This window comes from Equus quagga, chromosome 7 (assembly GCF_021613505.1).
Source record: "Equus quagga isolate Etosha38 chromosome 7, UCLA_HA_Equagga_1.0, whole genome shotgun sequence".
NCBI lineage: Eukaryota > Metazoa > Chordata > Mammalia > Perissodactyla > Equidae > Equus > Equus quagga.
In genome coordinates this window covers 16,013,436-16,039,876 of record NC_060273.1, presented here as the reverse complement: position 1 = coordinate 16,039,876, position 26,441 = coordinate 16,013,436, and the positions used below count along the sequence as shown (strand labels likewise).

Below are 26,441 nucleotides of genomic sequence, written 5' to 3'. Positions count from 1 at the left end.
GTTGGTGAATGGTGGTAAAATAAAAACGTTTTCAGTAAAAAAAATATGAGATTTATTACCACCAGCACACTCTTGCTGAAGGAAATACTAAAGGATTTACACTTTAAGAATAAGAAAACCCGGGGCCAGCCCCATGGCCAAGTGGTTAAGTTCGCGCACTCTGCTTAAGTGGCCCAGGGTTTTACTGGTTTGGATCCTGGGCATGGACCCAGCACCACTCATCAGGCCATGCTGAGGTGGCATCCCACATAGCTCAACCAGAAGGACCTACAACTAGAATATACAACTATGTACTGGGGGGCTTTGGGGAGAAGAAGGGAAAAAAAGAAGATTGCCAACAGATGTTAGCTCAGGTGCCAATCAAAAAAAAAAAGAATAAGAAAACTGATCCAACACAGAAGGCTTGCAATGGAAGAAGGAATGAAAACAAAGAAAAAGGTAGTAAACATATGAGTAAATGCCAATGTACACTCACTCTATGAAGTAATCATATTAATGAGAATTATGAAATAATTAGAACACGGGACAATGGCCAGATATAAGTTCCAAAAGTAGTAAATAAAGTTAAAATGTTCTTATTTATGTAGTCTAGGAGTAAAATATAGTGATTAATTTTTTATTTTGATAAGTAAGACTATTTTAAGTTTTAGAGAAACCACTAAAAGATAGAAATATTGTATATAAATTTAAAAAGTAAAGCAAAAGATGTAATGATAAAAAATGCTCAATCAATCCAAAATAAGGCAAGAAAAAAGAGAGTAACCAAGATGTGGGACAAATAGAATACATAAATCAAATTGAAAGATTTAAATTCACATATATGAGTGATGACTTTCAGTATAAGTGAACACAATGTTACAGTTAATGGGCAAAGATTGACCATTTGGATAAAAATAAAGAAATAAAAAATTAAACTATATCCTCTTTACAATGGGCATATTTAAAAACATAAGGAAAATTTGAAAGTAAACGGAGAGAAAAAGATAGCTAAAAGAGCAAGGATAGTTATAATAATATGAGACAAAACTTTAAGGCATAAACTATTACTGGAGTTAGAAGAGTGTAACTGCATAATTTTCATCAGAAAGACATAGTTTAAAATTTTACAGGGGCCAGCCCTGTGTATAGTGCTTAAGTTCAGCACACACTGCTTCAGTGGCCCAGGTTCGTGGGTTGAGATCCTGGGTGCAGGCCTACACCACTCATCAAACATGATGTGGTGGCAACCCACATACAAAATAGAGGAAGACTGGCACAGATGTTAGCTCAGGGCTAATCTTCCTCAAGCAAGACAAGAGGAAGATTGGCAACAGATGTTAGCTCAGGGTGAAACTTCCTCAGGAAAAAAAAATTTAGGTGTCTAAGAATATAGTCTCAAAATATACAAAGCCTAAAAAGGAGGAAGAATTCAAGGAGAAAGACAAATTCATGATTGCAGTGGCTAATTTTAACATAACTTTTTCCTATAGTAGACAGAACATGGACATTAAAAATCATTAATGCTGTACAATATTTGAACAAAAAAATTAACAGGCTTAATCTAAAGAAATATATAAAACATTATACCCAGCAACTGAAGAATGATACTATTTTTTCATACACACAAGGAATATTTATTTAGAAGAACTGATCATATGTTGGATTAAAGCACGGTTCAAGAAATTTCAAAGATACATAAATAGATATTTATAAAAGATACCATTAGAACAATACGAACCCTTGTAAATATCAGAAGAAAATAAAAAGGAAATAAACACCAGGCATGTCAATAAATATAAATCGGTTTAAGTCACCTATAAAATCTAATCTATAAAATACAAATCTAATCTATAAAAAAGATTTTAAAATTGCAATCCCAAATAAAGCCCAAACTTGTGCTAACCTTAAGACATGCCTTATACAGTGATTCAGAAATGTGGAGAATAAAATGCAAAGAGTAAGAAATCAGGAATTTCAGCTTTAATTTAAAACAAGGTGGAATTCAAGTCTAAAAGCATCAAAAATGATAAAAAGGGCACTAATACTAAAAGGTAACATTATAATGAAGACTAAAATGTTATGAATATTTTTTGAACCAAATGACACATAAGCAACCTCCCTAAGGCAGAAATTATATGAGATATGAGAAGAAAAACAAACATGAAGTGTAATTCTATTCTTTTAGTCTAAGACAAATCATGTCAATAGAAAATAAATATGGACAAAGAATATGTGGGGCCAGCCCAGTATCATAGTGGTTAAGTTGACGCACTCTGCTTCAGCAGCCCAGGGTTCATGGGTTCAGATCCCAGGTGCAGACCTACAAACCACTCGTCATGGCATGCTGTGGCAGTGTCCCACATACAAAATAGAGGAATATTGGCACAGATACTAGCTCAGGGACAATCTTCCTCAAGCAAAAAGAGGAAGACTGGCAGTGGATGTCAGCTCAGGGCCAATCTTCCTCACCAAAAAAAAAGAATATGTAAGCAACATAGTCAACATGGTAAAATATATATATACGTGTTTGATATATATCAAACTCTGCATCCTTCAAAAATAATTCACTTATGAATAGGATCATTTTTATGCTATACATTAAAAAAAACAATATTTCCAAAATATAGATATATTTTTTTTTCTTATTGTAGTTGAATAAAACAAGAAATAAAATCAGAATAGGAAAAGCCCCTCCCATTTTGAAATTTAAAAGTTCACCTTTAAATAACTCTTGCTTTCAGTCAAGAATTACAAAAATTTATAGAAAATAATGAAAGCATTATATGTCAGAGACTATGAGACTAAATCACTACTCAGAGAGTAATGTATAATCTTATATACTCATTTCAATAAAGAAGAAAGAATAAACACTTGACTCAGAAAAAAACAAAAATGAATGGAAGGAAAACACATAAAATGTAAATGTAGACAACAAGTGCATAAATTAATTAGCATAAATATAAAGTTAGCTATCCAACAAGTAAGTCAAAACAATTAGAACTTTGTAAAAATAAAGAAATGGATAAACCTATTTAAAAAAGGAGAGAACACAAATGCATTGAAAAGAAATAAGAAACACAAAGTACTTGAATCAAATTCATGCAAATAAAATTTAAATCTTTAGTGGAACTGATAATTTTCTAGATACATACAAATTATTAAAATTGACCTCATAAGAAATAGAAAGTAGAAAACTGAAACAATCATAATTTCCATAGACGAAATAGAGAAAGTTGTCAAAGATTCACTCTTCAATGAAATAAAATAAAATAAGGTCAAATAAAATACCAGTCCAGGAAAGTTTCATAGGGACTATTCCATCAGCTTTGTTAAGAGCAAATAAGAATAATGGTCTTTAAATGAGAAAAACTAGAGAAAACTTTCATAGAAAAATTAAGAACAATATAAAATAAAAATGTATTTTAAAACAAAAATAAAGTCCACATATAAGTGAGATCATATGGTATTTGTCTTTCTCTGTCTGACTTATTTCACTTAGCATAATGCCCTCAAGGTCCATCCATGTTGTTTCCAGTAGCAGGATTTCCTTTTTTATCATTGAATAATATTCCATTGTATAGATATACCACATTTTATATATATATATAAATCTATCTGTATATATATATATATCTTATAATTGTTATCTGTGGGTGGGTTGGACTGATAGAAGTTACTTGGCCATTGCTGGAAGTGGAATCCTATACATTATTTTAATTGATCTAATAGAATGGTTCCTTCCTAATGATATGTGAATAGGCAATTTCATCTAACAAACATCTATCTTGGACACATAGTAGTGCACAATGTGTATATGTTGAAAATTCCAATTAGGAATGTTAGTATTCCATTTTACTACAGTGGGTTCCAGCTGTAAAGATTCCTTAGGCTGGAAAAGAAATAATCCTTCTTGGGACCTTTATGGGTATCAACCTTCTTAGCATGAGCTAAAAAACTTCAGGTTTTCTATCTCATCTCTGTTAACTGTATACTGAATAGAATAGTTGACTTAGGTCTGTTGCTTATGATTACCCTCTTGATTCAGGTTAGGTCAAGAATTGGCTATTGTCCTCAATCTGACCCCATGCTGAACCACATGACAGGTCGAGAATTGCTGATTATGTATGCCAGGCTGCGGGGGGTCCCTGAGCCAGACATTTATAAGTATGTGGAAACCTTTTTGCATTCAATGCACCTGGAAACCCAGGCTGACAAGTTTGTCAACATATACAGGTGAGACATTGTGCTGTTGCAATTATTAAGCTGCCTACCTGTGTTTCTACTATTTAGAATGAATGCCTGCAAACTCAACCTGATCCCTCTGTCACCCAGAGGCAATGACTGTAAAATAGACTAATGTCCTCTCAGGGTTTAGATGTCAGGAATAAGTCAGATCCCACTTGTATGACGTTAACCTTTTGCAGATATAAGCTGTATTGCATTTCAAAAAAGAGCACCTTTGTTCATATCTCCCTATGGTTCTTTGTCTCCCAAAAACAAAAATATTTTACCAATAATGATGCTGAAATAAATTACAAAAGAAAAAGTCATTTCAATGAAAATGAGTTGATATGTACATCTGGATTTGGGCCTACTGCTTTGTGAGTCATATCAAATCAGTACTGTGTTTATATGAGCTAATTCTGTCCCATGAATTAATGATGTGTGTACCCTTCTTTCTCTTCTACTTTCTCTTTCCTTCTTTGATGATAAAGTAGAGGAAACAAACGTAAATTGAATACTGCTATTGCCCTAATGGGAAATTCCTCAGTGGTATTCCTGGATGAGCCATCTACTGGCATGGACCCAGTAGCCAGGCATCTGCTCTGGGATGCAGTTACATGGATGTGTAAAAGTGGCAAAGCTATCATCATAACTTCCCACAGGTATGACCCATTGGGATGTTTGGTTGAGAGTTAGAATTGTACAGGAAGGAATTAGTTGGAGCCAGGAATATAGGTCAGTGAACTTGTCTAAGTATATGATCTACATAGGAGGGACCATGTGTAGAGGCTGATTCTTGGCTAAAGCCAAGAATCCTCAGTTGAGTTCTGGAATCCAGAACTGACAGAAGGTAGGAAGTTAGGGAACTAATCCTGTTGTGGATTTAAGAATCAACTGCTTTGAATTTTAAAATCTCCTCTTCCAAAATACAGTCATGCATCACTTAATACTGGGGATACTTCCTGAGAAATGTCATTAGGCAATTTTGTTGTTGTGTGAACATCACAGAGTATGCTTACACAAACCTAGATGGTGCAGCCTACTACACACCTAGGCTATACGGTACCAATCTTATGGGACCACCATTGTATATGCAGCCCACCATTAACTGAAACATTATTATGCAGGGCGTGACTCTATGGTCTTTTGGTGATCATCTGCAATACCAAGATTTCTTACTGCAAATGTTACCTTATAATCCTAGCTCTGTTTTGAAATATGAAATTTGCCCTCTGAAAGGGAGTCTCTTCAGCACTATCTCCTTTGTCCCCTTAGCATGGAAGAATGTGAGGCCCTCTGTACAAGGCTGGCCATCATGGTAAAGGGGAGGTTCAAGTGCCTAGGCAGCCGTCAGCACCTGAAGAACAAGTTTGGTAATGTATACAGGCTGACAGCAAAGATTAACATTGACAAGAATGAAGATAAACTAGGGGAGTTCAAAAACTTCATTGCAACAGCTTTCCCAGGCAATAAAGGTAGGACTGACTGTGACAATTATGTTAACTCATATATGTTGTTCTGCTGCATGTCCTCAATAATTAACTTTTTCCCATGAGTTATTGATGTTTGTTGAGCTTTTATATTAGGATCCTTATGGAATAATTTTTCTATGAAATTATCCCTGATAATGCTAAGAAGCTATCTCAAATAGCAGAGATTCTCACCAGTCTCTTGTAGGAAACAACCAGTAAGATGAACCTGTTCATATATATTCATTTAGAGTTAAATTATTAAAGTTAAGTCTCTATTTGTTATCCTTGATAATTTTTTAAAGTTTCCCCTCTTTTTGAGCATGTATCCTCTGCCTTTCCCTGAGCTGTGAAACAGGCAATGCTTGTGAAATGCAAACAAGAACAAAAAACTCCCTTTTCTCCTTTCAAGGAAATAATCTGGATATGTAATGCATAAAAATCAATCATTTTGCTTTTGTGTGGTAATCTCAGTAAGTGCCTCTCGGTGCACATGGTACACAGCATTTATTGCCAGATTCTATTTATTTCTATTCCCGCTACTTTATTCTAATCATTAAGCAGAGACATGGTAAGCCTTTTAATAATTCTGACTTGCTTAGTCTTCAACTTGAATGATTACTCTAACAACAATGTGGCGGTCCAGTGGTCAAAATGCAAGATTAAAAGCATGGAGGCTATAACAATGGTAAAGCAATAAATGGTACTGGCCTACACTGAGGAAGTGACATTAAGAATGGAGAGGAGGAAATGGATAGATAGATAAATAGACAGACAGATAGATAGATATATAGATATAGGAATGGGCAATTCAAGAGGAGGAACCACTACCCGGGAAAGATAATTCCATATTAATCAGGTTAATTATACTTAGATCTCCAGATAAATATGTCCATTAGGAAGTTGAATATTTCATTTAATCATGCATTCATATGATAAGATTTATGGAGCACTTATTGTATGCAGTGTTGAAGATAGTGAATTAACCACATAGAATCATAAATACTCTGAGCCACTCCAACATCCTACTCAACCTAAAGGAGAAAGGGGACACAAAAAACTGAGGACAAACTTTTCCTGAAGGAGGTGAACACAATAGCTTGGTTGTAAAACTATGTAGGTAGGTTTGCTGATTTAGCAATCTTTCCCTATACTACCCTTGAGCAAATTAGCTGTTTCAAATAAAACTTCCCCATTTAAAGACAGCAGAATAGAAAGGAACCAGCATGGGGCCTATACATAAAGATCATCCAGAAAAGGAGAAAAGAAAGAAACATAACATGTGAAAGGCAACTTAAATATACCTTTCAGTCCCAGATTAACTATATGAATTGGAAGATTATTTTAATTAAATGTTCTCCCTAATGGCAAAGAATTTAAGAGATTGTGCATTATTTTTAAAAGACCACAAAGAAAATAGTTCCTCATTCTACATCATGGCAGATGATACTCTCAGAAAGGTCCTGCTGTTAAAATTAAAATACGTGCTGGAAAACATAAAGTAAAACTGCTTTTTAATGGTTTGCTTAGACTGAGGAAAAAAAGTGAAAAAAATTCAAAGAACCAAAATAGAACAGAAAAAACTTATCAGGATGAAACCTAATAGTGACAATAATAAAATGCAAAAGCTGGTTTGTCCTGAAGCAAATTCTAACACCAGTACTGAGATAAGAGTTGAAACTTTGGACCCATTGCAATGCGTGTAGCTTAACCTAAGATTCTCACAGTAAGCAAGGACCTTCAAAAATGAACAAATGCTCTGCTTTCCAGCCAAGTAGATAAGAATGTTGAAATCACCACTCTGTCCTAATAACAATTAAAAAGCTGAACAAACTGAAAAATCAACAACTCTTCTAGGATCTGAAAGAGATATGAGGACACAGGGCAAACCACTACAGCCAAGATTGGTGAGACAGACAAGCAAATACAGGGAGTCATGGCTTACTAGAGCAGAGACTCAAGCAGAAACCACAATGGGAACCTGTGCCAGGGTAGGAAAACCTGATCTGCTGGAGATGCTGTATGGACAATTGTGAGAGGTAAAAACTCCAGGGGGACCCAGTTATGGATAGCTCCCACAATATTGTGATAGTTACCTTCAGGACCTTGACCAAGTTACCAGAGCAACTATCAGATAAAAATCCCCTCGTGCTTCTAGCAGGAGAGGGGAAAAGAACCATTTTAAAACACATCAGAGAACTCTTTTCTTTGTAACAAGGCAGGTCCTTGGGGGAAACTATTTGACCAGAGCCTAACTGACCTGGGGAAAGGGAAATACCCAACTCCAGCCAACTCTAGCCATCTTGTTCCACATAAGAGGGGAGAAAAAAATTGAGACTCTTGTGAAGTTCATAGTCCAGAGGCATAGGCTCACTGAAAGACTGAGATATACACATAGGCTATAGAACACTTCCCCTTCCCCACATCTCACCACCAGATTACTAAAGGCCTATTTTTGCCTTTCCTTTTTGCCAGGAAGTCTAGTTATCAAGAAAAAGTTATAAAGTATACCAAAAGGTAAGAATACAATTTGAAGAGCCAGAACAAGCATCAGAACTGGACATGGAAAGAGTGTTGGAATTAAAGTCTATAATGGACAAAATGGACAGCATTCAACAATAGATGGGCAATGTAGGCAGAGAGATGGAAATCCTAAGAAAGAACCAAAAAGAAATGCTAAGAAAGAACAAGAACAGAAATGAATAATGCCTTTGAAGGACTGACTAGTAGTACTAGTAGACTAGTAGACTAGTAGACTGCATAATGGGAATACCAGAAGGAAAAGAGAGAAAAGAACAAAAGAAATACTTGAAACAATAATGACTGAGAATCTCCCCCAAATTAACGTCAACACCAAACCACAGATCAAAGAAGCTCGGACAACACCAACAGGATAAATACAAAAAAAAAAAAAAACTACACCTAGGCCTATCATTTTCCAACTACAGAAACTGAGAGAAAAAGAAAAAAATCTTGAAAGAAGCAAGAGGAAAAAGACACTTTACCTAGAGAGGAACAAACATAAGAATCACATCCGACTTCTCACAAGTCATGCAAGCAAGAAGAGTGTAGTGAAATATTTAAAGTGTTGAGAGAATAGAACCACCAATATAAAATTCCATACCCAGGGAAATTACCCTTTATTGTGAAGGAGAAATAAATACTTTGTCAGGAAAAAATACTTGAGGGAATTTCTTGCCAGTAGACGTGCCTTGCAAGATGTGTTAAAAGAAGTTCTTTAGAGAGAAAGAAAATGGCGCAGGTCAGAAACTCAGATCTACATAAACAAAGAAAAAGCATCAGAGAAGGAATAAGTGAAGATAGAAAATAAAAAGTTTAATTTTTCTTACTCTTCATTCACCTAACAGATAAAAATTTGTTCAAAATACTAATAGAGTGATGACATCAAAATGACCAAGTAGGAGTTTTCTACTGTCTTCCCCACAAAGAACACCAATTTTGACAGTCACCCACATGTGAGAGTGCCTTTGTGGAAGTTGGAGAGTCCAGCAGAGAAGTTCCAGGACACCAGTGGGAAAAAAAATCCAAACTTGGTCACATTTGTGAGTGTTAAGAGGAACAGTTTCACTTTACCAGTGTCACCCCAACCACAAGGTGGCACATCTCAATGCCAAGAGAGACCTTCTTGGCCCATGAGGGAAGGCAAGAACATGTGAATGAACGCCTGGCTTCTCAAATTTTGTGGGACCCTGCCAAAGAGACCCACTTCTTTCTTGCCCCATCCAAAATACTCCTATTCAATATAGTACCAAAAGTTCTAGCCAGAGAAATTAAGTAAGAAAAAGAAATAAAAGGCATCCAAACCAGAAAGGAAGAAGTAAAATTGTCTTTGTCTGCAGATGATATGATCTTATATATAGAAAACCCTAAAGACTCCACCAAAAAACTGTTAGAGCTAATAAATTCAGTACAGTTGCAGGATACAAAATCAACATACAAAAATCAGTTGCATTTGCATGCACTAACAACAAACTGTCTGAAAAAGAAATAAAGAAGTGTTGGCCCTGTGGCTAAGTGGCTAAATTCATGCACTCCACTTCAGCAGCCCGGGGTTCACCAGTTTGGATCCTGGGCATGGCCCTACACACTGCCCACCAAGCCATGCTGTGGTGACATCCCACATAGAAGAACTTGAATGTCTTACACCTAGGATATACAACTATGTACTGGGGCTTCAGGGAGGAAAAAAAGGAAGATTGGCAACAGATGTTAGCTCAGAGCCAATCTTCCTCACCAAAAGAAAAAAAGAGTGAGAAATAAAGAAAACTATTCCATTTACAGTAGCATCAAAAACAATTAAATAGTTAGGATTAAATTAACCAAGGATCTGAAAGAACAGAGAAAACTATAAGACAGGGATCAAAGAAATTAAAGAAGATAAATATATATATGGAAAGCTATCTCATGTTCATAGATGGAAGAATTAATATTGTTAAAATGTTCATACTACCCAAAGCAATCTATATATTCAATTTAAACCCTATAAAAATTCCAACAGTACTTTTCAAATAGAAAGAACAATCTCAAAATTTGTATGGACCTACAAAATAACCCCAAAAGCCAAAGCAATCTTCATAAAAAATAACAATTCTGGAAGCATTACCATCTTCATCTCAAACTATATTACAAAGTTATAGCAATCAAAAAGTCTGGCACTGGCTGTGGCCAGCCCCAGTGGCCTAGTGGTTAATTCAGCATGTTCTGCTTCAGCAGCCTGGGTTCAGTTCCTGGATGTGGACCTACACCACTCATCTGTCAGTGGCCATGCTTTAGTGATGGCTCACACACAAATAGCAAAAAGAGGAAGATTGGCAGCGAATGTTAGCTTAGAGCTTCCTCAGTAAAAACAAAAAACAACAACAAAAAAGTATGGCACTGGCATAATAACCAACACACAGACCAACTGAATATAAATCAAGAGCCCAGAATAAACTCATGAATATACAGTCGACTAATATTTATAAAGGAGCCAAGAATACACAATGGAGAAAGAGTCTCTTCAATGAATGGTGTTAGGAAAACTGGATATTCACATGCAAAAGAATGAAATTGGACTTCTTACACTACTCACAAAAATTAACTCAAGAATGTTTAAAGACTTTAGTATAAGACCCAAAACCACAGTTGAAGAAAACTTAGGGGAAAACCGCCTTGATGTCAGGCTTGGCAACAATTTTTTGGATATGACACCAAAAGCACATGCAACAAAAACAAAAATAAACAAATGAAACTACATCAAACTAAGAAGCTTCTGCACAGCAAAGGAAACAATCAACAAAATAAAAAGGGAACCCATGGGAGGGGAGAAAATATTTGCAAACTATATATCTGATAAGGTGTTAATATCCAAAATATATAAGAAACGCAGGCACCTCACTAACTCTCCCAAAAAAAACCTGATTAAAAAAGGGCAAAGGATCTGAATAGACTTTTTTTCAAAGAAGACATACAAATGTCCAACAGGTGTATGAAAAGATGCTCAACATCACTAATAGTCAGGGAAATGCAAATCAAAGCCACAATGAGATATCACCTCACATTTGTTAGAATGGCTATTATCAAAAAGACAAGAGATAAAGATGTAAAGGGGAAGTCTTGTGCATTGTTTATGGGAATATAAATGAGTATAGCCACTATGGAAAACAGTGTGAAGATCTTCAAAGAATTAAGAATAGAACTACCATGATCCAGCAATCTTATTTCTGAGTATATATCTGAAGAAATTAAATCACTATCTCAAAGAGATATCTTCACTCCCACATTCATTACAGCATTATTCACAAGAACCAAGATATGGAACAACATAAATATCCTTTGATGGATAAATCGTAAAGAAAATGTGATATCTATCTACACAATGGAATATAAAAAAGAAAGAAATCTTGCCATTTGCAACAACATGATGGCCCTTGAGGGTATGATGTTAAGCAAAATGAACCAGACAGAGAAAGACAAATACTGCATCATTTCACTCATATGTGGAAGATAACAAATACATGGATAAAGAGAACAGATTAGTGGTTACCAGAGGGGAAGGGGATTGTGGGGTGGGCAAAAGGGACAAACGGGCATGTATGTATGGTGATGGATAAAAATTAGACTATTAGAGGTGAGCATGATGAAGTGTATTCAGAAGTGGATAAATAATCACGTACACCTGAAATTACACAATGTTATAAATGATTGTGATCTCAATAAAATTTCTTGGAAAAAAACTATCCTTGGGGGCTGGCCCGGTGGCCAAGTGGTTAAGTTCACGCGCTCTGCTGCAGGCGGCCCAGTGTTTCATTGGTTCGAATCCTGGGCGCAGACATGGCACTGCTCATCAAACCATGCTAAGGCAGCATCCCACATGCCACAACTAGAAGGACCCACAACGAAGAATATACAACTTATGTGCTGGGGGGCCCTGGGGAGAAAAAGGAAAAAAAAAAACTATCCTTGAAAAGAACCTAACTGTAATTGAAAATATCTTTGGAGCAATTTATGCCCTAAGGCACTGATGAAAACAATTAGGACATTCAGTTAGCAAGTAGTGGAGTTTACCATTTGGATGTAGTCAAGGAAACTGAGAGTCAAAGAGAGCCCTGCTAAAGAAACTGTCATCCCAGGGTGACTGTGCACATGTCCAAGGTAGTACCCTCTGGGGAGCAACATCAGAGGTTTTTCACACCACAAGAGGAAGGGGGAAAATAGATTTCACTAAAAAGATACAGCCAATCAATAAATAAATAAACAAGCAAACAACAATCACAAGCCTTGGAGTACTAGTACCAGAGTTTGTACACTATATTAACTAAAATGTCCAGTTTTCAACAAAAATTATGAGACATGCCAAAAACAGGAAAATTTAACCCATACACAGTGTGGAAAAATCAAACAATGGAAACTATTTTTGAAAATGACCAAATGTCAGTCTTAACAAAGACCACGCTGCTATAATAAATATATTCAATAGAATAAATTAAACAGTGCTTAAAGAAGTAAAGGAAGGTATACTGAAAAATCTCAACAAGTAAAAGATATCAATAAAGAGATAGAAATCATTTTTTTAAAGAACCAAAAGCAAATTCTGTCATGAAGAGGTACAATAACTGAAATGAAAAGTTTGCCAGAGGGGCTTAACAGTAGATTTGAACTGGCAGAATAAGTAGCAAAATTGAAGATAGATCAATAGAGATCATGTGATCCAAAGAACAAAACTAATAAATAATGAAGAAAAATGAATAGAGCCTCAGAAACCTATGGGACACCATTAAACACATCAATATATGCAAAATGGGAGCACCAAAAGGAAAGGAGAGAAAAGAGCGAAAAATATATTTGAAAAAGTAGTGCCAGAAAACTTCTTACATTTGATGAAAAACATTAACCTCTGCATCTGAGAAGTTCAAAATCTCCAAGTAGGATAACTACAAAGAGATCCATACACAGAAACATAGTAAAAATGCTGAAAGCCAAAGAAAAGGAGAGAATCTTGAAATCATTAAAATAACTTTGTATAAAATAAAAGAGGGAATCAAAAATGGGTAAGAAGTGACATCAAGGAAGATGGCAGGGCAGGAGGCTCCAGGAATATGTCTATCCACCTAGACAACAATTGTACTGGCAGAAACTGTCTGATGTAATTATTTTGAAATTCTGATGTCTATTTGAATACTTCCAGGTTCCAGGGGAAGATGTGGCCTACAAACTGTAGTTAATTTCAGTCAATTTCATACATTAATGAAGTAGTGGCTACTCATCCTTCAATGCCCAGCCCCATGGGAGGTAGCAAATCAGTGTTCCCAAAGGAGCTTGTGAAAGTAATGGTGGGCAATAAGGACCTTGCCCTCCAAATATCAGGAATCTGTGCCCTGAGCGCAGATTAATCCTTTGGATCAAGGACATGCAGACACAAAGGCAGGCCACCATTGTTGCAACCACCATCAACAGAAGTGGATTTCAGGGAATTTAGAGGGAAAGCACATTTTTCCTTTTTTCTTCATTTTTCCCTTTTCCCCCTTTTGGATGTGAGACATTTAAGGATTACGATGTTCAAAACTAACAGCATATACAAGGAAATTTAGAAAGTCATTTCACATGCTAGGGGAAAATGCATGCACAAAAAGGATCTGAGAAGACCTTAAGCTTATACCTCAAGCTGATCCCTAGCACACAGACAACATAGAACAATTTTTAAAAGATTTTTTAAACAGTAAACCTGGAGGAGGGAGAGAATCTGATTTCCAGAGTTACCACATTTTAAAATTCAAATGTCCACTTTTCCACAAAAACAAAATCCCAAAGTAACAGGAATGGTTTGGCCCACTCAAAGGGAAAAAATAATCAAAAGAAACCATCCCTGGAGCCAGCTCCATGGCCAAGTAGTTAAGTTCATGCACTCTGCTTCAGTGGCCCAGAGTTTCACCAGTTCAGATCATGGGCATGGACGTGGCACTGCTCATCAAGCCATGCTGAGGCAGCATCCCACATAGCACAAAAAGAGAGACCTACAACTAGAATATACAACTATGTACTGGGGGGCTTTGGGGAGAACAGAAGAAGAAAACAAAAGAAGCTTGGCAACAGATGTTAGCTCAGGTGCCAACCTAAAAAAAAAACCCTCTGTAGCAGATACGGTAAGATGTTGGAATTTACAAAAAGAAAAAGAAACCACCCCTGAAGAAGAACAGATGGAGGACTTGCTAGACAAAGGCTCAAACAAGGGTCTTAAAAATGCTCAAAGAACTAAGTGAAGACATGGACAAATTCAGGAAAACAATGTATGAGTGAAATTGTAAAATCATAAAAAGATAGAAAACATAAAAAGAAGCCAAAAGAAATTCTGAGCTGAAAAGTACAATAACTGAAATGAAAAATGCACTAAAGAGATTCAAAGGCATATTTGAGTAGGCATAAAAATATGCAAACTTGAAGATAGCACAGTTGAAATGATCAACTCTGAGAAACACAAAGAAAAAAAATTGAAGAAAAGTGAACAGAGCCTAAGGAGCCTGTGTAACAGCACCAAGAAGATCAATATATGCATTGTGGGAGTCATAGAGGAGAAGAGAGAGCAAAGGGGCAAAAAGAATATTAAGAAATAATAGCTGAAAACTTCCCAAATGTGTTGCAAGATTTGAATCTACAAACCCAAGAAGCTCAATGTCTCTAAGTAGGATAAATCAGAGAGACCTATACCAAAACACATTATAATCTAACTATCAACTAAAGTCAAAAAGAGAATCTTGAAAGTAACAGGAGAGAAGTGACTCATCATATACACAAGGGATCTTCATAACATTGTCAGCAGAGTTTTCATCCTTGGAAATCAGAAAAAAAGTGAGTTGATATATTCAAAGTGCTGAAAGGAAAAAACTGTCAGCCAAGAATTCTATATCCAGCAAAACTACCCTTCAAAACAGGAAAAATGAAGATATCCTAAGATAAGCAAAAACAAGGAAGTTTTACAAACCAACATCCCCAATGAATATAGATGCAAAAATCGACATCAACATATTAGCAAATTGAATCTACAGCATATTAAAAGGATTAGTCACTAGGACCTGGGGGAATTTGTCTCTTGGATCAAGGGTAGTTCAACATAAGAAAATCAACCAATGTAATCCATCACATTAATAGAATGAAGGGACAAAACAAATGATCATCTCAATTGATACAGAAAATTCATTTGACAAATCCAACAACCTTTTCTGATAAAAACTCTCAGAAACTAGAATATATATAATATTACATATATATATATGTTATATATATATAATAAAGGGCATTTATGAAAAACTCATAACAATCAATGGCAAAATAATGAAAGCTTTCCCCCAAGATCAGAAACAAGACTAGGATTCCCATTTTCACAGCTGCTATTCAACATTATACTGGAAATTCTATCCAGATCTGTTAGACAAGAAAAAGAAATAAAAGGCATCCAAATTGGAAAGGAAAAGGTAAAACTATCTCTATTCACAGTTGGCCTGGTCCTATACTTAGAAAATCCAAAATAATTGACAAGAAAACTACTAGAGCTGAAAAGCAAATTTAGCAAAGTTTCAGGGTACAAGATCAACACACAAACATCACTTGTATTCTATACATCATCAATGAACAATCCATAGAAGAAATTAAGAAAGCAATTCCATTTACAGCAGCATTGAAAGAATTAAATACTTAGGAATAAATATAACCAAGAAAGTAAAAGACTTGTGCAATGAAAACTATAAAACATTGCTGGAAGAAATTAGAGATCTAGGGAATTACATCAGCAACATGGTGGAGTGAGCTGTTCCTTTTGTCTCTTCCCCTTTGAACTACAACTAAATGGACATTCATTGACCAGTGGAGGAAGCCCACACAGCACAAAAGGATGCCTGAGAGACCCACAAAGCTATACATCTGAGTGTGGATTGACTGGCACTCCATGAAGAGGTGGCAATAGGTGAGCACTCCCTGCCCTTCCCTGGCAGCCCTGTGCACATGCATGAACACTTTCCAGCCTGGTGCAAGCACTCATAGTATCAATGTGCCACAAGGTGGGAATGTGCCCCAGGGTGACCATAGGAAGAGGCAGTGGCGGCCCTTAGCCCACTCATGATTGCTTTCCTGGCAGTGGAGGAGCCCACCATGCCCCTACGGTCCCAAGGAGTGGCCCTGGCTTGGTCCCCTCAAGGAAGCCCCACTCACTAAGCACAGCAGCCAGTGGGACAGCAAGCAGAAGCGGTGGCACATTCTATGCACCAGGGTGAGAGCATTCCTGGCCTGCACAAGCTCCCACAGAATTGCCACACCCTGAAAGTGGGAACACGCCTTGGGGAGACTGAAGGAAGAGGCAGCAGTATTCCTTCACCCACTTGTGATCGCTTTCCTGGCATTGGGAGAGCCCACCAAGCCCCTGAGGCCCCAAGGAGCAGCCCTGGCTTGGACCCCACTAAGAAGTCCCACCCACCAAGCACAGTCTACACACACACACACAAAAGCCCTCCAGGCCAGCACAAGCACCTGTAGTACCCCCAAAACTTCAAGCAGACCAGGTGCAATCAGAAACTCAGCTCCTGCTTCCCCCTAGCGGTAGCAAGTGGACTCTGCAATCTAATACAACCAAAATATGCCAACAAAAGATTAGTTCATCAAACACCATGAGAAACTACAGCAACAATTCAGACCAGAAGGAAAATGACTATTCTCCAGAAATCAGCCCTGAAGGTACAGAAATTTACAATCAAAATGGCAGAGAATTCAAAATAGCTGTCATAAAGAAACTCAATGAGTCACCAGAAAGCTCAAAAAGACAGTTCAGTGAGCTCAGGAATAAAATTAATGAGAAGAAGGAATAATTCACCAAAGAGATTTAAACTATTTTTTTAAAAAGAGGCAGAAATTCTGGATATCAAGAACACAATTAGTGGAATAAAAAAATCTAGAATCCTTAAAAAAATGGGGCTTATAGTATGGAGCAAAGAATTAGTGAGTTACCAGAATAGAAATATATAAATGCTACAGGTAGAGGAGGAGAGAGAACTAAGATTTTTTTAAATGAAGAAATTCTACAAGAAATATCCAACTCAATTAGGAAAAGCATCATAAAGATTATAGGTATTCAGAGGGAGAACAGAGAAAGGAGCAGAGAGCTTGTTCAAAGAAATAATAGCTGAGAACTTCCCAAACCTGGGGAAAGAACAGGATTTGCAAATACATGAAGCTAATAGAATGCCTAATTACATCAATGCTCAAAGATCTTCTCCAAAGCATATAATAGTAAAGCTGGCAAAAGTCAACAACAAAGAAAAAATATTAAGGGCAGAAAGGCAGAAGAAAATAACCTTAAAAGGAACCCTTATCAGGCTTTCAGCAGATTTCTAAGCAAAAACCTTACAGGCTAGGAGAGAATGGGATGATATATTCAAAATACTGAAAGACAAAAACTTTCAGCTAAGAATACTCTATCCAGCAAAACTTTTCTTCAGATATGATGGAGAAATAAAAAACTTTCCCAGATAAACAAAAGCTGAGAGAGTTCACTGCCACTAGACGTCGCCTACAAGAAATGATTAAAGATGCAGTCACACCAGAAACAAAAAGGCAAAGGACTACAAAACTGTGAGCAAGGAGACAGACACAAAAAATCAGAAAACTCCAGCTATCAGAACAGGGAAGGAAATATTCAAATTATAACTTAAAAGGGTATGAAAGCATCAAAAGTAACTATAAACACTTCAACTTAGCCACAAATTCACAACACAAAACAAAATAATTTTTAACAATAACTCAGAGGGGGGAAGAAGAAAGGGATGTAACCTGCTTAGGCTAATGGAGATAAGAGACTATGAGAAAATGGATATCTCAACTATGAGATCTTTGATATACACCTCAAGGTAACTACTAAACAAAAAATCAGAGCAGAGCCACAATTAATAAAAGGAGAGAAAACCTCCTCAGAAAACCACCAAAATGAAAAGGCAGTCAGAAATACAAAGGAAGGGAAACAACAGACACATAGAACAACTGAAAAACAAGAGATAAAATGGCAGCATTCATATATCAATAATCATTCTAAATATAAATGGATTGAATTCTCCAATCAAAAGACACAGTGAAGTTGGATGGATTAAAAAAACAAGACCCAAAAATATGCTGCCTCCAGGAAACACATCTCAGCTTTAAATGCAAACATAGGCTCAGAGTGAAGGGATGGAAGGTAATGCTTCAAGCTAATGGCAAACAAAAGGAAGCAGGTGTTGCTATACTTACATCAGACAAAGCAGACTTCAAGTTTAAAAAGAAAATGAGGGGCAGTATATAATGATAAAAGGGACATTCCACCAAGAGGAATTAACAGTTATTAATATATATGCACCAAACACAGGAGCAGCAAAGTACAGAAAGCAACTATAAATAGAACTAAAGAGAGAAATTAACAGCAGCACAATAATAGTAGGGGACCTCAACACCACACTTACATCAATGGACAGATCATTCAGACAAAAAGTCAACAAGGAAATAGTAGATTTAAATGAAACACTTGATCACATGGATTTAATAGATATAGAGAGAGCATTACATCCAAAAACAACAGAATACATATTCTTCTCAAGTGCATATAGATCATTCTCAAAGATACACCATATGTTGGGAAACAAGGCAAGCCTAAATAAATTTAAGAAGAGTGAAATCATCTCAAGCATCTTTTCCAATCACAGTGCTATGAAACTAGTAATTAACTACAAGAAAAAAACTGGGAAAGTCAGAAATATGTGGAGACTAAACAAAATGCTATTGGAGAACCATTGGATCAAGGAATAAATCAAAGGAGAAATTTAAAAATATCTGAAGACAGATAAAAAATGAAAATACAACATACCAACTCTTTTTTTCCTTTCTTATTTTTTTTAATTGCAGTAACATTGGATTATAACATTAAATAACTTTTGGATGTACATTGTAATATATTTTGAATTATGTGTAGATTCATCATGTTCACCACCCAAAAACTAATTATAGTCCATCCCCTCACAACAACATACCAACTCTTAGGGGATGCAGCAAAAGCAGCCATGAGAGGAAAATTCATAGCAATGTAGGCCCACCTCAGCAAACAAAAACAAATTTCAAATAAGTAATCTTAAACTGCACCTAACAAAACTAGAAAAAGAAGAACAAACAAAGCACAAAATCAGCAGAAGGAGGGAAATAATCAAAATTGAGCTGAAATAAATGAAATAGGGACTTCAAAAAACAGTAGAAAGGGTTAATGAAATTAAGAGCTGGTTCTTTGAGATGATAAACAAAACTGACAAACTCTGGTACCACACTCACCAAGAAAAAAAGAGAGAAGCCTCAAATAAATAAAATTAGAAATGAAAGAGGAGAAATTACAATGGATACTGCAGAAATACAAAGGATTAAAAGAGAACACTATGAAAAACTATATGCCCACAAATTGGATAACCTAGAAAAACTGAATATATAAAGATCTCCTACAACTCAACAAAAAAACAAACAACCCAATTCAAAAAGAAGCAAAGGACTTGAGTAGACATTACTTCAAAGAAGATATAAAAATGGCCAATAAGCACATGAAAGGATGCTCAACATCACTAGTCATTATGGAAATGTAAATCAAAACCACAATAAGATACCACTTTACACCTACTTGGATGGCTATAACCAAAGATGGAAATTAACAAATGTTGGTGGTGATGTGAAGAAATTGGAATTCTTGCGCATTACTGGTGGGAATGTAAAATGGTGTGACCACTGTGGGAAACAGTTTGGGTGTTCCTGAAAAAGTTAAAGATAGAATTACCATATGATCTAACAATTCCACTTCTAGTATATACCCAAAATAACTCAAAGCAGGGACTCAAACAGATATTTGTACACCAATTATGCACACTAATAATGTTCATAGCATTATTCGCAACAGCCAAAAGGTGGAAAGTACTCAAGTGTCCATCAAAGATGAATAGATAAACAAAATGTGATACAAACAGACAATGGAATACTGTTCAGCCATATAAAGGAATTACATTTTGATATATGCTACAACATGGATGTACTTTGAAAATATAATGCTTATTGAAATAAGCTAGACACAGAAGGACAAATATTGTATGATTCCACTTGCATGAAGTACCTAGAAGAGGCAAATTCATAGAGACAGAAAGAAGAATAGAGGTTACCAAGGGCTAAGGGAAGGGGTGAGGGGGAATTTTTGTTTAATGGGTAGAGAGATTATGTTGGGGATGATGAAAAAGTTTTGAGTATAGATCATGATGATGAGTACACAGTATTGTGAACGTTAATATTAATCCTACTGAATGTCCAATTAAAATGGTTTAAATGGTAAATAAATATCATGCAAATTTAAGCACAATGAGAAAAAGACCAAGAAATTAGAGACTATCAAAAATGAATAAGGTAGATTGAGAAAGTTCCTTTTTTTCAAGTTTACTATGAATCTTAATTATTATTGGGTGTCAAATTTTATCTCATGATTTTTATACATCTATACAAATGATTTCATAATCTTTGGCCTTTTTTCTGTTAATGTGGTGAATTACATTGGTTGATTTTTTAACGTAAGCCAACCTTGTATTTCTGGAATAAATCTTATTTGGTTGTAATGGATTCCATATTTTATATATTGCTACATTCAATTTGCTAGTATATTATAAGTATATTTTTATCTATGCTCAAAAGATATATTGGTCTGTAATTTTCTCTTCTTGTAATTTGTGGTGCCTAATTTTAGGATCAAAGTTATGCTGGACTCAGAAAATGAATTTTGAAGTGTACTCTTTTTTTCTACTCCTGAGAAACATAGTAGGAATAAGTACATATGTCCACTAAAAAACATGTACAAGACTGTTTATTAAAGCAGTATTCATAACGGCTAAAACTTATGGGAGTTGGAATCTCATCAATGGTGGAATGGATAAATAAATTATGACACATTCATAATGGAATGGAATATGATTCAGTCTATTGAAGTGGAATATCATACATATACAATGGAATACTATTCATCAATGAGAATGCACAAAATACAACTACATAGCATACAACCCACACACAATACTGAAGGAGAGAAAAAGACAAACACAAAAGCTTACTAACTGTATGATTGTATTTGTATAATCAAGCAATGTGATTCACTTCATGAAAATTCATTGAGCAGCATAATTATGAGTTGTTTACTTTCTGTATGTATGTGATAGTTTAGTAAAGAATTTTCCTGAGAGCCAGTCCTGATGGCCTAGCTGTTAAAGTTCAGTGTTCTCACCACTTTGGTGGCCTGGGTTTCGTTCCCAGGCATGGAACCTACCACTCATCTGTCAGTAGCCATGCTGTGACAGTGGCTCACACAAAAGAACCAGAAGAACTTACAACTATACACAACTAAGTAGTGGGACTTCACTGGGGGGAAAGGAAGAAAAAAGGAGGGAGATTGGCAACAGATGTTAGCTTAGGATGAATCGTCCCCTGCAAAAAAAAAAAAAAGAATTTTCTTGAAAAATGAACAAGGCAAAATTTTTAAAAAGCAAATAAAAACTTCAGAGATGAAAATTGTAATCACTGAAATTAAAACCAAATGACTATGATATGACAGCCTAGTTTTGAATCTCCCCAAATCTCTCACTAAAACAGAACACATAGAATGGCAAAAGTGATAACTCATGGAAAACATCTATAAAAAAAATAGGTGACACAGTGTCCTCCAACCACCCTAGAATACAAATAGGTGTGCCAAAACCACTGACAGCAACAAGACTCATGCACAATCTGCAGTTGTGCTGGACATAGGCAAGGGGTGAGAAAGGGTAATTTTGATATTCCTAACAGCAATGGAGCCTAGATATTGGGAAGTTTTGGAGAGAGCAATGTTTTGCATTCAAAAAGTAACCAAAACAAGCAGTAAACATATATAAAGGTGCTCAACATCATTAGTCATCTGGGAAATACAAATTAAAACTTGTAATGAGATACCATTACCCATCAAAATGACTAAAATTTTTAAATTGACCATACCAAGAGTTGGTACAGATGTGGATAAAAGGGACTCTCATTCATGTCTAGTTGGAATATAAAATACTTCTAAAGTTTTGGCAATATCTACTAATGTTAATGATACTCAAACCTCTGCCCCAACAATTCCACTCTTAGAAAAATGATTTCATATAAGCATCAGGAGGAAGGTAGAGAATGTTCAAAACAAAACTGTATGTAATAGCCCCAAACTGGAAGCTGTTTTAGTTATCTCTTGCTGCATAACAAATTACAAAAAACCTTAGTGGCCTAAAACAACAAGAAACACTTACCACAATTTCTGTGGGTTCCAAATTTAGGAGTGGCTTAGCTGGGTTGTTCTGGCTCAGGGTATCTCATGAGGATGTAGCAAAGCTGTTGGCCAGGGCTTTAGTCATCTGAAGGCTCACTGGGGCTGGAAGATATACTTCCAAGATGACTCACTCACATGGCTATTGACAGTTCTTCACCACATGGGCCTTTCCATCGGACTGCTTGAGCGTCCTCACAAGGTAATGGCTGGCTTCCTTCACTTCAAATGATCCTAGAGAGAGAAGGATAGAAACTACAATGTCTTTTATGAACTAGCCTCGTAAGTCATACTCTGTTATTTCTGCAATAACCTACTGGTTGCTCAGGTCAGCCTTGTTCATTGTGGTAGGGGACTAGAGAATTTTGTGATTACTAGGAGGTAGGGATCATTAAGGGCCATCTAAGAGGCCGGATACCACACCATATGTCCATCAAGAGTAGAGGTGTAGTCATACACTAGAAATTTTATAGTAATAAAAATAAATGAAGCTGTACACAACTACATGGATGAATCTTAAAAATATAATGAGTGAAAGAAACCAAATAAAAATAATACATACTGTATGTTTGCATTCATATGCAGTACAAAGAAGGCAAAACCAAACTATTGTAACTTATGGTTCCATACTTAGGTAATAAAACTATAAAGAATAGCAAAGAAATGTTTACCATAAAAATCAGGACAGTAGTTGTCTGTAAGGGGAAGGAAGTGAGTCTTGGTAGCGGCACATAGGTGATTTCTAGAGTGTGGATGTCAGTTACATGTTTGTTAACTTTATTATAATTCACTAAACTGTACATCTATGTTCCATACACTTCTTATGCATTTGATATATTTCACAATTTAAAATGTTTTTTGAAAATTTTACTTACTCATGGAGGCTATGTAGGGACTCATTACAAAAGAAAATCACTGTTATTGACGTATAGCTTATTTATTTTAAATATTTTAATCCAAATTAATTCCATTTGCAATAATCTTCAACTGTGTGATAATAAATATAAATGCATCCTATCAATTAGGAATGCCTACAATATTACTACTATATTTTCAAAAGGTGTAATATCTCTTTTCTCCAGTGAATGCCTTCACATTTGTGTTTTATTTTCATGAGTTTTCTCTATCCTTTAGGGTGAAGGTTGCCTAGTCATGAGAATAGTATAGAGATCCTACTCTGCACACACACAACTGAAAAAAGAATCCACACCCAAATTTTATGAACATAGTTTCAGGACAATATTTAGAAACAGAGACTTATTGAACATTAGGATTCATGTAAGTAAGGTATAGCATCATGAGCATGTGAGCTATCAATTTTTCCATGCTTAAAAGTGATTATCAGGGGCCAGCCCCTTGGCCTAGTGGTTAAGTTTGTGGGCTCTGCTTTGGTGGCCCATGATTTCGCTGGTTCAGAACCTGGGCGCAGACATGGCACTGCTCATCAGGCCATGCTGAGGTGGCGTCCCACACAGCACAACCAGAGGCACTCACAATTAGAATATACAATTATGTACTGGGGGGGCTTTGGGGAGAAGAAGGAAAAAAAAAGTGATTATCCTACCCTCTGCAATTTTTACAACCTACGGGCAGTAAGATCATATTTCATGTAGAAGTAAATCTATTGAAATACTTAACAAAGTCACATATATTAAAAAGAATGGGCTTTGGGATTATGTCATCTTTTGTATTACCTGCATATATTCTATATTCCATTGGTGTGGATAATTAGAATGGGAATTATTTGGGAATAATATGGGGCTCTGCTCTGCTACTCACCTGTCAAATCTTTTCTTTCGTAGGTAAAATGTTAAAGCAGGAGCATCAAGGAATTGTTGGCTACCACATTCCTGGCAAGGAAATTTGCTGGGGAAAGGTGATTGTAGAAATCATACCCTTCTAACATTATGTGTTAATAGAGGACTGATAGGAAGCATTGAGATTCAAGCATGTGGAATGGAAGCCTGACACTGGCAGAGGAGGAGAAACTTTGTTACTTTTTAAAGGCCCCTGTAGTTTGATTGAGACTTCTGACCCTAAATTCTATTATTCCATACCTACCAAGAGAATGGGAATGAAGAACTGCCTCCTCTTCTCTCTTTCAACCATCTTTTCCTTCTACTTTCTAACTTTCCCCTTCTGTATCTTTTGTCCCTAAGCATAAACCTGGCAGGAAATTGGGGAATGATTGAGTGGGGAAATGGTCCATATGAGGATATTGCAGTGGTAACACTACCATTTTTCTTTCTATTAAAGATGTTTAGTATTTTGGAGGAAGCTAAAGTGCTATTCAACCTAGAAGACTATTCCGTCAGTCAGATAACACTGGAACATATCTTCCTAAGCTTTGCTAATACTGATAAAACGGAAAATGAGCAAGAAATAAAGGTGGTATGAGATTTAGTTCCAACCAGGGACCCTTATGTCTTTCTTAAACTGCTGACTACAACTTGATACATAGAGGCACTTTCTCTCTCTCTCTCTCTCTCTCTCTCTGTCTTTCTCTCCCTCCCTTCCTCCCTCCCACCTACCCCCTTCGCCCTCCCCCTCCCCCACCTCGCTGTGTGTATACACACGTTCAACCCGAAATAAGAAAGTTTGGAGATTAAGGTAAGTGACCTGTTGTCAAGACCTGAACTATGAAGGGTCTGAGATTTTACCCTACTTGAAAGTTATCGAGTTAGCTTACCACAGTTTAATGAATACTGGCAGAAGACGTTGGAATCCTGGGTCAAAGACACTAGACTTCATTATTCACAGCAATAGCAGTAGTCAGAGATCATATTTGTGCCAGTTCCCCAATCCCTAATTCTCACAAGGCAACAAAAGAAAACCAGGTAACACCTGTACATTCAATTGTGTTATAGGAGAGGAACCCTGAGCTTATGGAAACCAAATCTTTTATAATGGGCAGTAAGTAAGCATGCCTGACCTTTGCTCTGGATGGAAACATTCTTATTATACTGAACATTAAGTAAACCTTCCCTCTGATCTGAGGGAGATATTATCTCTCTTCAAAGGCCATTTGCTCTACAATCATCCTTGCAAAAATAGTCCAAAACAAAAAGGTAGCTAGGGCTTCTCCTTGTAAGTCATTAGGAAATGCAAGTGACCCATGAAGAAAATTGTTTCCCAATAATATCTACCCCTTGTTTCCACACAATCTTGGCTTCTGGCAAATTTCCCCATGAGTATGCCACCCCATCAGCCATTCTGATTAATCTGAGATTGGGACCAAATTTATTTAATTTGTCTCACAATTTTTAAGGCTACTACCAATAGAACTCTGAGCAGCATGATGAAGCTAACCTCTAGTATTTGACCTCAACCATGCCTCCCAGGGTCTCAGATCCAATTATCTGAACAAATCCTAAAAACCATTTATGTTTACCTTAGAAAATTAAGTGACTTTGTCCTTCCATTTCTGTATTGAGCATTCCACTTGCCTGAGGCATTAATCCAGGTATAGCAGAATGTACTAATAATTACATTGACTCCACCCTGGCCTGCAAAGAGAAAGTCTAGAGAGGTTCTATCATCCTAAACCACGTTGGCCATGATATTCTGACCTGAATGCCTTCCAGAGTCAAGATGGCATTTCCTTAAACATGCAAAGATCTCTTATGACCATCTCAAAGGTCCAAGCCAGCGTTTTTTGAAGGGAAGAAAGTTAATCACTGGATTTCATACAAAAATACAATTCTGAGGGTGCACCTGGTACCCCTGGAAAGTGTTTACAATTGTTGGTCCCCCCATCCCAAATATCTCCCACATCAGTCAGAGGGCACAGGTTCACAATACTTCAAACATATTCTTCTGGACAGCTTGTAAACCTTCTGATCCTTAGTTCAATATAGATAATTGAGTCTAGCCTTTGTTTTGGGAGGGACTATCTAAGGAAAATCAGTCCAACACAT

General features: G+C 36.3%; 1 protein-coding gene across 1 annotated transcript in view; it reads left to right on the top strand.

The window, feature by feature from the left end:
- The window catches only part of LOC124241986 (phospholipid-transporting ATPase ABCA3-like), a 194,776-nt gene extending 169,855 nt beyond the window's left edge, over nt 1-24,921 (top strand). The window contains exons 26-31 of the mRNA XM_046666405.1: nt 4,025-4,212; nt 4,695-4,865; nt 5,479-5,678; nt 12,471-12,475; nt 24,341-24,400; nt 24,781-24,921. Coding sequence (XP_046522361.1) covers nt 4,025-4,212; nt 4,695-4,865; nt 5,479-5,678; nt 12,471-12,475; nt 24,341-24,400; nt 24,781-24,921 — 765 coding nt within the window. The remainder of the gene's footprint in view (nt 1-4,024; nt 4,213-4,694; nt 4,866-5,478; nt 5,679-12,470; nt 12,476-24,340; nt 24,401-24,780) is intronic.
- The last annotated feature ends 1,520 nt before the right edge of the window (nt 24,922-26,441 follow it).